Source organism: Nycticebus coucang, chromosome 17, assembly GCF_027406575.1.
Source record: "Nycticebus coucang isolate mNycCou1 chromosome 17, mNycCou1.pri, whole genome shotgun sequence".
In the NCBI taxonomy this organism is placed as follows: Eukaryota; Metazoa; Chordata; class Mammalia; order Primates; family Lorisidae; genus Nycticebus; species Nycticebus coucang.
This window is the reverse complement of record NC_069796.1, coordinates 80,934,020-80,947,765: the sequence shown is the minus strand read 5'-3', so window position 1 is coordinate 80,947,765 and position 13,746 is coordinate 80,934,020. Positions and strand designations below refer to the sequence as shown.

General features: G+C 39.2%; 1 protein-coding gene across 4 annotated transcripts in view; it reads left to right on the top strand.

The window, feature by feature from the left end:
• Nucleotides 1-13,746, top strand: part of UIMC1 (ubiquitin interaction motif containing 1) — a 122,856-nt gene that overhangs the window by 58,040 nt on the left and 51,070 nt on the right. For 3 of the 4 annotated variants that reach the window (XM_053566389.1, XM_053566385.1, XM_053566386.1), the window contains 3 exons: nt 2,243-2,307; nt 4,330-4,406; nt 11,833-11,936. In XM_053566389.1, coding sequence (XP_053422364.1) covers nt 2,243-2,307; nt 4,330-4,406; nt 11,833-11,936 — 246 coding nt within the window. The remainder of the gene's footprint in view (nt 1-2,242; nt 2,308-4,329; nt 4,407-11,832; nt 11,937-13,746) is intronic. The other variant, XM_053566387.1, reaches the window with a different exon arrangement.

Genomic DNA, 13,746 nt, shown 5'->3' with positions numbered 1-13,746 from the left:
TGCCATTGAGGTATAAGTTTAGAATGTAAATAGGTTATTGAAATGAAGACATTCTTGGGATTCTAAGTTGAAATGGTTAGAAAGAGGATCATTTGAGTAAACAACAGTAGTAGTTGGAGCATATATTTTGGAGTCAGGTCCTAGCTCCACTTTTTTTTTCCTTTAGGCAATAGGGTCTCACTCTGTTGCCCAGGCTAGAGTGTAGTGGGTCTTTTCAACCTTGAATTTCTGGGGTAAAGTTTTTGGGATTACAGGTGCACACCAGTATGCCTTGCTAATTTTTTTTCTATTTTTTTTTTTTTTTTTTTTTGTAGAGATGGGGTCTCACCATGTTGCTCAGCCTAATCTCGAACCTGGCTTTAAATGATCCTCCCACCTCGGCCTCATAACCTGTCAGGATTACAGACATGAGCTGCTGTACCTGGCCTTCCAGCTCTACTTTTGACGAACTATGATTGGGGCAAATTATTTAACCTCTTGAAATTTTACTTTCCTCATTTCTAAAATAATTTAATAGTTTTTGCCTCACAAAGTTCTTGTGAGAATCAAAGGAGATAATGCATGTAAATTGATTAGCATAGGCCTAGCACTTAATAGGGGGATGATAAATTTTTTAACAATTACACTAGGAAAAGTTTGAGATATGCTTTAGCCTAAGGTAGAAATGGTATCTTATAACTTATTAGTGCCTTGCTTGCTTGTGAAGCCCCAGGCTTAGTCAACTAGTCATTCTAAGAAGGTAAAATTCTACTAAGCGGACACTAGGTGTCAGTATTTATTCCTTTTTTTTTTTTTTTTTTTTTTGAGATTTCAAGAAAAAACAGAGTAAGGTTAAGTATTTATTGCTATTTTAGAACTTTTGATAGTTTAACTCACTTTATAATGACTACATTCCCTGCCATCATACAACTTTTTATTCCTTTTGACTAAAGAGTCAATTCATCTATTTTTATTTTATCATTTACCTGAGTGGTTGAGAGATGCATAATTTATTGTTTTTAGGTCATTTATATCCCATTAGGAAACCCTGAAAAATTCATCCAGTAGCTTTAGTGGAAGAAGTCTTGGCTCGGCACCCATAGCTCAGTGAGTAGGGCACCAGCCATGTACACCGAAGCTGGTGAGTTTGAGCCCAGCCTGGGCCTGCTAAACCACAATGAAAACTGCAACCAAAAAAATAGCCAGGCATTGTAGCAGGCGCCTATAGTCCTAGCTACTTGGGAGGCTAAGGCAAGAGAATCTCTTAAGCCCAAGAGTTTGAGGTTGCTGTGAGCTGTGACACCATGACACTCTACCCAGGGTGACATAGTGAGACTCTGTCTCAAAAAAAAAAAAAAGGAAGTCTCATAGCCCAGGCCCTTTCTCAGGAGTTCACCTAAGGAAACCGTAGTTGCTTTTTCACAACTGCATTTTTGTTGTTGCAGCTATCATTGTTGCTTTAGCTGGCCTGGGCTGGGTTCGAACCCTCCAGCCTCAGTGTATGTGGCTGGCGCCCTACCCACTGAGCTACAGGCACCGCTACATAGCTGCATTTTTAATGCCCTTGTGTACACCTACATTTAATGAGTTGATATTTGTACCAACTCTGTCATTAATCAATGAAAATAATCTTGTCCTTACGGAGTCCCTATTCAGTACATTTCTTAAAAGACATCCTTATAGCCAGATGTAAAAACTATAGTGTCAGATTTGTAGCAAAAAGAAATTTTTTATAATATTCCCTTTGGATGTCCTATGTTATAGCTCTTCTCAAAGAGATTTCTTCCATGGATTGTAGTATTTATCCCAACTCAATGTTTACCATTGGAAACTGACATTTTCTCTGTATTTTCCCCTTCTACAACTCAAGCTTTATAATTGCTTTGATGAAATCATAATTCATTTGACTTACCAGTTAATATTTATATAGGTCTTGTGTTTTACAAAGTGCATTGCATAAATTATCTTTAATTCTCACAGTAACACTCTGTGAGACAATTGGTGATACCCATTTTAAGATGAGGAAAGAGATGTAAATGTGACTTACCAAGCTTACAGTTAGTAGGTGATTTAGTTATAATTACTAGTCTTCTGACTCCACGGAGTATGCTCTTTTTATTGAAACTTACTGACTTACATAAAATGTTTCATTCTTATTGCTAATGGCTAAGTGATAGCCTTGAACAATTAAATTTCTTAAAAGAGGAAGAAAAACCAGTTCATCTATGCCTGTATATTTAGGATATTAAATATTTTTTTGCAGTCTTCCCCAGGGCTATTTGTTGAAGAAACTTCTGAAGAAGGAAATTCTGTACCTGCCTCACAAAGGTGAGATTATGTGTTAACTATGGATCTGAATATTCCTCTGATGGTGCCAGCATAAGGGAGATGAACCCACACCAGAGAATGTTCAGCTCTTTTATAAGTGAAGACTAAGAGAAAACATCATTATCTCCAAGTTCTCAAATATGCATCTCATAGAAGCCTAGACTTTCAGGGCTGGAAGAGAATGTCAAGGTCTTCTTGTCCACTCTGACTATCTTGATATAAGTACCATTGATATTATTCCTGAAAAATGATGATATCCTACTACTCTCTTAAATTACTACACTAGCTTTCTGTGACAATTTGAAGGGTCTAGACCAATTTCTATAAATGGTTCTTATTCTTCCTATCTTATTTTTCCCTTTGTTCTTCCTGCTTATGCTTATTTTAACTGCATATCCAAACTGAATGCATCTTTTAAGTTTACTCTTTAGATTTAAATTCTCCTTGAAGCCTTTATATTATTCAGGCCATACAGAACTGGTGTCACTTTCACTTTTCTCTGTGCCACTTTTAATCTGTTTTTATCTCATTTCCCCAATAAAGAGTTGTATGGGCATTTCCTCTGTTATTCTTGCTGATTGATTATGGGGTTACCTTCTAAGTCTTCTTACTTTAATACTAGGTAGTGGTTGATTGATTATAAACTGCACTGGATCAGGCTTGTAGTCTCTTTCTTCTCTTATCTGATAAGTGAGTTTTGAGAATTTCTCAAGAGCTTAATTTTGTATTGAGTGACTATCATATCCCTTATGGAAATTGAGGCCCAGATATCATTTGCTATAATCTAGGTGGTAGTCTTTCTTCAGCTTTTGGTAATAGCACTAGGTATTTCTTCTTGGGATGAAGAATATGGCTTTGGTATGATTCTCCTGCTGTTAAGACAGTTTGGGAAATGGTTTTAGCTAGAAAAGGCCTTCTGCTCCCTATAGGCCTCTCTGCTTTATTGTGGGGAGCCTTGTGCTGAGCAGATGTAGATTTTAATAAATAATTATATGCTTTGTCACCAGGAGAGAGTTGAAATTGCAGGCAATGTGGTTTGACTTCAAATTGATTAGCCCTTTTTATAAATGTCAGAAAATTGGTGATGGACCCTTTGAATAGAGCCCTAATGTTATATGCAGAGTAAACTGTGGCTGGCTTGGGTTTATAAAAAATGCTATGAGATGTTTTATTTAGAGAGAGAAATCACTTGTGGTTTCCTATCAGGGTTTAGTTATTTATCATGAGTCAGTGGTAGCTAGTCTCTCCTCTCTGTGGTTCTTGATTGTTGTGAGGATTTGTGTTTTTAAGCATCCTCTTGCACACTTGATCAAACTAATTGTAAAGCTTTGTGAAGCATGAGGGGGCCAGCTCAGATGCTCAGATCTCTTAGCCATGTGTTCCTGTTTTAGGAAGAGATTGCACTCCATGAACAGGCAGGGAAAACCAGAAGGTTGGGTGAGGGAAGCTATTCATAATTAACTTTTTCTTGGAAGAGATAATTCAACTTATTTGGGCAGATTTTTGCTGTAGGGCAGTTTAGAATTGTATTTTGTTTTGTTGCTTGGAAAGCATTTTTTGAGATAAAGAGGAAATGTAACTGTAAGGCAATGGAAAAGCTAGTGTATTGTCAGAAGAGATCTCCATATCTTCTATTGTGAGTTCATCAATCTCTAGCCTTCAGAAGACTGAGAAATGGAGGCTATAAAACACCTTTGATATCTTTATATTGGAGTGAAGTTTTTGTCTTCTGTGATATTCACAGAGAGTTCTTACCCTTTAACCTTTCTTTGTGAAATCTCCAAAACGGCATTTCTTTTCATTCAGTGAGTTCACTGGAACTGAAGTTACAAGCATGTTTATTTTTCCTATTTTTGGCCTGGAGTTTTCACTACTGATTCCTTGCTTTCCTGTTGTGCTTTTGTGGTTTTAGACAGCAGGTATCAGATTACCTGTGGCTTTGTGAATGAGTCACTATTGCTTTTGGTCCTGTGTTCTGATTTATTTTACTGGGAATTCAATTGGGGTTTGGTTCTTTTTCAGCATCACTACTTTGACCAGTAAGAGAAGCTCAGTTCTTATGCCAGAGAGTTCTGGAGAAGAAATCACTGTTTGTCCTGGTAAGCACCCTACTGTGATTTTACTGAATATCTGATAATCTAGCTATCTACCTTTTCTTATGCCTATTAATTTTTCTCTGACTATTCAGATCTTCTCTCAGGAGGCTAATGTGTGACTAATAGGTGTACGAGTGTATCTCTATACACAGGTATACATACCTATACATGTGCTTTTTACTTTTTATTTTTTTCTAGAAAAACTGGGGATGAATACACGTATTTATTTTTGAAGGACATTGGTTTTGATTCTCAACCTTTTCTATTTTCAGGGATAATTTGGTTTTGAATTTATCATGACACTTTTATTGTCTTATTTACCAGCATTATCAGAGGCGGTAGCACATCAGGAGTAGCACTTACTTAACTGTATATTCAAAGCCTTTTACTAGTTAGTTTTTATGCTGCCATTCATTGGGATCTTATTGGATAAGGGGTCCAGAAATTGAATTTTTTTCAATTTTTGCACAATTCTGTCATTGAGATATATAATCGTAGAGAAATAACCTAGTTAAGTGCTTTAGTTTGCTTATCATTAATTGTAGAGATTAAAAATATATACCTTGCTTTAGGCAGAAGAGATACTCATTAAGAGTTATACATAGGCTGGGTTTGGCAGCTCATATCTGTAATCCCAGCACTTTGAGGGGCTGAGGCAGGAGGATTGGTTGAGGCCAGGAGTTGGAGCCCAGCCTGGGCAACATAGAACCCCCCCACAAAAGAGTCATACACGGATGGATTTAGATATACAAAATAATTTTAAATGAACTAAGATACCGACTGTCTAAGGGAACTCTTGAGCTGAATTTACATAATGCAAAGCATTGTTTTGTCATATCAACTACTTTCTAAGGAATTGGTTTTATACCTTTTATTTTCTTTTTTGGCTTCTCTAAAGGTAGAACCCATTTTATCATTAACCTCATTCCTGTGAGATTGACAGACTTGAAACTAATGATTAACATATTAACTACCATGTGAGTTGTATTTATGCTAGTTTTGAGCTTGGGCCTTATGAGTGTATATAACTCCCACAATGTGCACATTGACTGCCACACTAGAAAAAAAATTTTTTCGGGGCAGTGCCTGTGGCTCAAAGGAGTAGGGCGCCCGCCCCATATGCTGGAGGTGGCAGGGTCAAACCCTGCCCCGGCTAAAAACTGCAAAAAAAAAAAAAAAATTTTTTTTTCCTTCAGGCCTTGGTGTTTTATAAGGTTAGTAGGTCAGGAGACATGTAAGTTAGATATGCTTCATGAGGCCCTGTCAAAACTATCTAGCGTGAGTTAAATACAACTCACATGCCAGTTAATGAGCTTGACCTAATAAACACTGTGGCCCCAATGGAAAAACATTTTTTCCCATTGTGACAGTCAGTGTGTTAAACACCTCAGACAGAATGGGGTTTATAGATATTACTATAAGTCATATAATTTTTCCATAGGTCTCATATAGCTCGTAAGAGCTAGAGATACTTAGTTTTTAAATTTTGATTTCTTTCAGTTTTTTCCTCCCATAGAGACTCAGACTTAGTGTATATGTACTGTATTTTGCTGTGTGTAATGTGTACTTTCTTGCTCAAATTTTTAAAGGAAAGAAAGGATGTGCAATATACATAGATAGTATGGCATAGGGCCTCCTGGGCCTACTGGGCACACAGGGTTCCAATCCAGGAGGATCTGAGATCTGGTGGGAACTGGCCTAAGCAGCCTCAGTTGAGCACCATAATCAGGGGAGAGGGTGCTGGCAGGTCTGGCAAGGCTGATCACATTCATACAGGGCAAGGGCCAAGGCCCAAGCTCCCGCTCTGTTGCCATTTTGGCTGAGGCCCTCAAGGTAGCAGAGAGAGAAAGGATCCTGGGAGAGGAGGAAGGGGCAGCCTTCGTAGAGTGGGCAGCTGTGATCTGCACATTTAGCAGGGGAGTGTTAGCCCTCCCCAGTAGTGTGTCTCCCAGCTGAAAGCCATATACTCTCTTGAGGGATGCTTTCCTGAAAGTTTTGACCAAAAATGTGACATACAAGAATGTTATACAAGACAAAATACAGTAATCTAGGAAAGTACAGTAAATATTTTTAAGCATTTGACAGCCTATCATAAAAGTCTTTATTTTAAAAATTTAACTATGTTGGTTTTTATTATTTATGTATTTTTGAGACAAGAGTTTCACTATATCACCCTTGGTAGAGTGCCATGGCATCACAGCTCACAGCAACCTCAAACTCTTTGGCTTAAGCGATTCTCTTGCCTTAGCCTCCCAAGTAGCTGGGACTACAGGCACCCGCCACAACGCCCGGCTATTTTTTGTTATTGTTGTTGTTGCAGTTGTCATTGTTGTTTAGTATGCCCAGGCCAGGTTCGCAACTGCCAGCCTGGGTGTATGTGGCTGGCGCCCTACCCACTGAGCTATGGGCGCTGCCCCTATGTTGTTTTCATTAAAGTGGTTCCTTAATTCATTGAAATGTATTTGGATTTCAGTGATACCCACCAAGAGACCCACTACCAAGTGTGCTCTGATGTCGGCAGGAACACTTAAGAATGCTATGCTGTCTTTGTGAAAGGAAAGCTTTACCTCTGATTGAAACTGCTGACTTATGACATCTTTCTGGGAATTCACTCTGTTTAGGATGATGGCATGTGAGGTCACCATAGGATCTTGCAGGAGGCACTTGTAAATACCTTGATCTTGAAAACCCTCATTAATGAGGGAAAAGCAAACTCTTCATGACTGAAGTTAGATAGCTTTTATGATCATGACTTGCTGTCATTAGCTTGCTAATGCAGTCCAACTGTTTGCTGACAGAAACCACTTCTAAATGAGATTGTAAAAGGTTCTCATTATATTAATGTTCTTTTGCTAATAGTAGAAAGTATTCTACTTCTTATAATTTCAAAGTTATATATTTAATTCCAAACTTCTTATAATTTCAAAGTTATATATTTAAGTTGCATGAAAAAATTTATTCTAAATGGGTAAAATACAGATTGAGTGTAGTAGTCTATGTTACCTATTCCCTTTTGTCTCATATTTCTGATAGTTTCAGGGGTTTGATATTCAAAACTGTATCTTTTTAGTTTAGTGTTATTCATTTTATTGAAGAAGGAGGATTATAGCCTTATGTCCACATTATGTATGCTATTAGCAGTGTTTGTTTCTGAGGAACTAATGCCCTAAAGTTCTTGTTATAGTTTCACATTTTAGCAGTTCACAGAAAGCTTAATTGAAGACTTTTTATTATTGCAGTAGTTTAAACAGCGAATGCTTCTTATTTTTGAACAGATTGAATGTCTTTTTGATAATACTTTTCAGGGAAAGTTGATGTTTATGCTCTGGAATCCTTTTCCAACAAGGTAGTGTGAGTGTATGTGTCCACTTTTATTTTTTTTGGACAGAGCCTCAAGCTGTCACCCTGGGTAGAGCACCGTGGCATCACAGCTCACAGCAATCTCAAACTCCTGGGCTCAAGCAATTCTCCTGCCTCTGCCTCCCAAGTGGCTGGGACTATAGGCGCTCGCCACAATGCCTGGCTATTTTTTGGTTGCAGCTGTCATTGTTGTTTGGCGGGCCCAGGCTGTATTTGAACCTGCCAGCTCAGGTGTATGTGACTGGCGCCTTAGCTGCTTGAGCCACAGGCGCCAAGCCGTATGTGTCCAGTTTTTGAAAAATTGTGACATATTAAAATATTGTTAATTCTAGAAATACATTTAATCTTTCTTTGATGATCCAGAAGATATTTTACATGTTGGAGATGCTTTATTTGCTCAACATTGGCCATTCATTGTATTTGTGAAGCACAGAATTTAGATGTATAGTAGGTACAGTGTCAGGCAATAGAGAATTTACTGGATTTGGATTCTGAGATACAATTTCTTGTCTTTATTTTATTTTTATTTTTTTGCAGTTTTTGGCTGGGGCTGGGTCTGAACCCACCACCTCCAGCATATGGGGCCGGCGCCCTACCCCTTTGAGCCACAGGCGTCGCCCTTTATTTTTTTGAGACAGAGTCTCAATCTGTCACCCTGGATAACGTGCTATGGCATCATAGCTCACAACAACCTCAATCTTTTGGGCTTAAGCAAAACTCTTGTCTCAAGTCTCCTCAGTATCTGGGACTCTATATTCCAGCCACAAAGCCCAGCTAATTTTTCTATTTTTAGTAGACTTAGAGTCTCACTCTTGCTCAGGCTGGTCTTGAACTCCTGAGCACAAACAATCCACCTGCCTTGGCCTCCCAGAGTGCTAGAATTACAGGTGTGAGCCACCGCACCCAGCCCACAAAATTTCTTGCCTTAATTTGGACTTCTGTAACAAAATACTATAATGGTTTATAAACAACAGAAATTTTATCTCACAGTTCTGGAGATGGGGAAGTCCAAAATCAAAGATTTGGCAGATTCTGTGTCTGGTGAGAGTCTGCTTCCTAGTTCATAGATGGTACCTTCCTCCTGTGTCCTCACATGACAGAATGAAAGCTAAAGAGCTCTCTGGAGTGGTCCCTTTTGTAAGGGCACTAATCCCATTCTTAAGAGTTCTACTCTCATGATCTAATTCCTGCCCTTTTCCTAGGACAGTCACATTGGGGGATAGGATTTCTACATACAAAGTTTGGGAGGTATACAAATGTTCAGTCTGTAACACTTCTTTTCCAGATTTGTTTTTTGATATATAATTACTCTTCTTTTGTAAGTGATAGATGTCTGAAGTGGAGGCTAATAAAAAATAAGAGACTATATAGTAAATATTTTAAGTTCTTTAAGCCATGTAGTCTGTTGAAGCTACTCAGCTCTTCTTTTTAGTGCAAAAGCAGCCATACACAATATGTGGGAGAATATGTATGGCTGTGTTCCAATAGAACCTTACTTACGGAAACAGGCAACTGAATGGATTTGGCCCTTAAGGTATTTATGGTTTTTTGGCTCCTGCACTAGACTACAAGTGACCCTCCTACCTTATATCTCCATATTACTAAGTAGCTAAAATAATGCCTGGGACTTGCTATTCAATTAGTATTTGTTGAATTGATGTTGAATTAGTAGATGCTGCCTAAAGAATATATTAAAGAAAAACATCTTTGTCTCCAGTACATATTCTGTTTCTGTTCATAATTTCTGGGGTGTTTTTTGTTTTTTTGAGACAGAGTCTCACTCTGCTGCCTAGGCTAAAGTGCCATGGCATCAGCCTAGCTCATAGCAACCTTAAACTCCTGGGTTCAAGTGATCTTCCTGCCTCAGCCTCTTAAGAGCTGGGACTATAGGCATCTACCACAAAGCCCAGCTTATTTTTCTGTTTTTAGTAGAGACAAGGTCTCACTCTTGCTCAAGTGAGGCTCCAACTCCTGAGCTCAAGCCATCCTCCTTCCCATGGGTGTGATCTGTTGAGCCTGGCCAGTTTTTGTTTTCTTTAATCATCTCTTTAACCTCATCACTAACATTGGCAGGCTTTTGTTTTCTGTCAAAATTAATGTACGTTAAAACTTGAACTACTGTGCAAATAAGTCAATAGATCAGCTGTTGAATGTATAAACAAAATTTTATATATATATATATATCTGTAGAATGGAATACTAAGCAGTAAAAATTATGAACTACTGGGCGGCGCCTGTGGCTCAGTGAGTAGGGCGCCGGCCCCATATGCCGAGGGTGGCGGGTTCAAACCCAGCCCCGGCCAAACTGCAACAAAAAATAGCCGGGCATTGTGGCGGGCGCCTGTAGTCCCAGCTGCTTGGGAGGCTGAGGCAAGAGAATCGCGTAAGCCCAAGAGTTAGAGGTTGCTGTGAGCCGTGTGACGCCACGGCACTTTACCCGAGGGCAGTACAGTGAGACTCTGTCTCTACAAAAAAAAAAAAAAAAAAAAAATTATGAACTACTAATATATCTAACAACATGGGTGTATCTCAGATACATTATACTGAGTGAAAGAAGCTGGACACAAAGTAAGTGCTTGCATTTATATGATATCCTTAAAAAAGCAAAAGTATAGAAACAAAGTAAATTGGTCATTGCAAGGAGTCCACTAGACCATTGCAGTGATCAAAGTGGTAGGGGATTGACTACAGAGAAATACTTTTCGCGGTGCTGGAAATGATTTTTTTTTTTTTTTTGAGACCGAGTCTCACTCTGTCACCCTGGGTAGAGCGCTCTGGTATCATAGCTCACAGCAGCCTCAAACTTTTGAGCTCAAGGCATCTTCTTGCCTCAGCTTTCTGAGTAGCTGAGACTATAAGTGCCTAGCACAATGCCCAGCTAGTTTTTATATTTTTATTAGAGAAGTCTTGCTCTTGCTCAGGTTGGGTTTGAACTCTGGAGCTCAAGCAGTTCACTCACCTTGGCCTTTCGGAGTGCTAGGATTACAAGTGTGAGCAATTGCTCTCCGCCTAGAAATGTTTTATATCTTGATTATGGTGGTTACATTGTGAAAATGGTGCAATATATAAATGATATACATTTGTCAAAACTTACCAAACTGTACTAAAAATTGGCGAATTCTGTTAGTGTAAATTATGTTGCCATAAAGCTTTAAGAAGGAATAAACTAGATCTATATTGCTACTCTGCAATATTACCATACCCTACTAGGGGTGTCCAACTTGTGGGCTGTGGGCTGCATGCAGATTATTCGAGGACTATTTTGTTTATCTGCAGTGTAGGATATCATGAAAAGTATGCCCAGACCTTTTTTTATACTCATCAGCTGTTGTGTTTGTGTATTTATTTATTTATTTTTGAGGCAAAGTCTTACTATGTCACCTTCGGTAGAGTGCCGTGGCGTCACAGCTCGTAGCAATCTCCAACTGTTGGGCTTAAGCAATTCTCTTGCCTCAGCCTCCCACGTAGCTGGAACTACAGGTGCCCACCACAATGCCTAGCTATGTTTTGTTGCAGTTGTTGTTGTTTAGCTGGCCCGGGTTGGGTTCAAACTTGCCAGCCTGGGTATGTGTGGCCAGCGCTATAACTACTGTGCTACAGGCACCAAGCCATTGTGTTTGTATATTTAATATGTGATCTAAGACAACAATTTTTCTTCCAATGAGCAGCAGAAAAGAGAAATGGTTGGCGGCTTGGCGCCCATGGCACACTAGTTACTGCGCCTGCCACATACACCAGAGGTGGTGGGTTCAAACTGGGCCTGGGCCAGCTAAACAACAATGGCAGCTGCAATATAAAATAGCCGGGCATTGTGGCGGGTGCCTGTAGTCCCACCACTTGGGAGACTGAGGCAAGAGAATTGCTTCAGCCCAAGAGTTTGAGGTTGCTGTGAGCTATGACGCCATGGCACTCTATCCAAGGCGACATAGTGAAACTCTCTCTCAAAAAAAAAAAAAAAAGAAAAGAAAAAAAGGTTGGACACCCCTACAGGGAAAATAGGTGTGTTTGTTTTTTTAACTATGAAAACACAAATGAAAATTAATGAGATTTTTCTTTTTTATAATTATAGAGACACAGCTAAGTTCCTCTGAAATTCTTGACCTTGAAACAGAAGTCTCTCCAGGTAGCAGAGAAACCTCAGATGAAGTAAGAATAATAATGACAGATAAGGAGGTGAATACTCTCTCCTATAATTTTTCTCAGTAGTTTCTTTCTTCCTTTTGTCCTCTCTCTGATGCAGTATTGACATTGGCTGAAAAGATTTAGGTGGCAGAGGATTTTAGCCTTTGGAACACTTACCTCAGGGAAAAATTAAGATTAGTTCAGCACTGTTTCTAAAAATAACAGTAACAATTTCTTGAGTACTTTTATATGCATTGTCATTTCTATGACAGATGGGGAAACTGAGGTTTGGCATGTTGAAGTAATTTGCTTAACTCATACTGCTAATAATGATGAAACCAGAATTTGAATACAGGTCTGCACCTAAAGTTCTAGGGCATTTTCTGTTATATGCCAATAAGGAACACAGATGAGCAATCCTGAAAAAAAAAAATTACTATATTTTGGTGTGAACATAACATTCAGCCCTGATTTGTAGATGTGATCAAAAATGCAAAGTAAAGATAGCTGCATGATAAAGTAAGCAGATCTCTATGCATCATTACATTTCCTAACTTCACATATCTGGAGATAACCATAAAGCTGACTGATACAAGTTCATACTCTGATTAAGATTCTCAGTGCGGGCTGGGTGCCTGTGGCTCAAGCAGCTAAGGCGCCAGTCACATACACCTGAGCTGGCGGATTCAAATCCAACCCCGGCTCTCCAAACAACAATGACGGCTGCAACCAAAAATAGCCAGATGTTGTGGCAGGCACCTGTAGTCCCAGCTACTTGGGAGATGGAGGCAGAAGAATTGCTTGAGTCCAGGAGTTGGAGGTTGCTGTGAGCCATGATACCACAGCACTCTACCCAGGGTGACAGCTTGAGGCTCTGTCTCAAAAAAAAAAAAAAGAAAGATTCTCAGTGTGGGCCAGGCGCGGTGGTTCACGCCTGTAATCCTAGCACTCTGGGAGGCCGAGGTGGGTGGATAGCTTGAGCTCACAAGTTCGAGACCAGCCTGAGCAAAAGTGAAGACCCCATCTCTACTAAAAATAGAAAAAACTCTACTTGGGAGGCTGAGGCAAGAGAATCGCTTGAGCCCAGGAGTTGGAGGTTGCTGTGAATTGTGTGAGGCCACGGCACTCTACCCAGGGCCATAAAGTGAGACTCTGTCTCTACAAAAAAAAAGAAAAAAAAAAAAAAAAAAAAAAGAAAAAACTGAGGCAAGAGGATTGCTTGAGCCTGAGTGGGAGGTTGCTGTGAGCTATGACTCCACGACACTCTACTCAGGGTGACAGCTTGAGGTTCTGTCTCAAAAAAAATTCGTAGTGTGTATTTTTCATGTTGAGCCTAACAAAACAAACTACCCAGAATTCTTTTAAAGAATTTAAAATCTTTAAATCTGTTGCTGTGAAAAGTAGCCTGAGACTCAATGAATTTTTCTGTTGAAATAAAGATTTTGGTTACGTTTATGTGCACTGTCTTATCCTGTGCACTTTTTAAAAAGCTTAATTCTCTTTTTCTTTTCTTTTTCTTTCTTTCTTTTTTTTATTATTAAATCATAGCGATTATGGGGCATCATACACTGATTTTATAGACCATTTGACATATTTTCATCACACGGGTTAAAATAGCCTTCCTGGCATTTTCTTAGTTATTGTGTTAAGACATTTATATTCTACATTTACCAAGTTTCACATGTACCCTTGTAAGATGCACCATAGGTGTAATCCCACCAATCACCCTCCCTTCGCCCATCCTCCCTCCTCTGTCCCCTCCCTCTTCCTCTTCCCCATATTCTTAGGTTATAACTGGGTTATAGCTTTCATATGAAAGCCATAAATTAGTTTCATAGTAGGGCTGGGTACATTGGATACT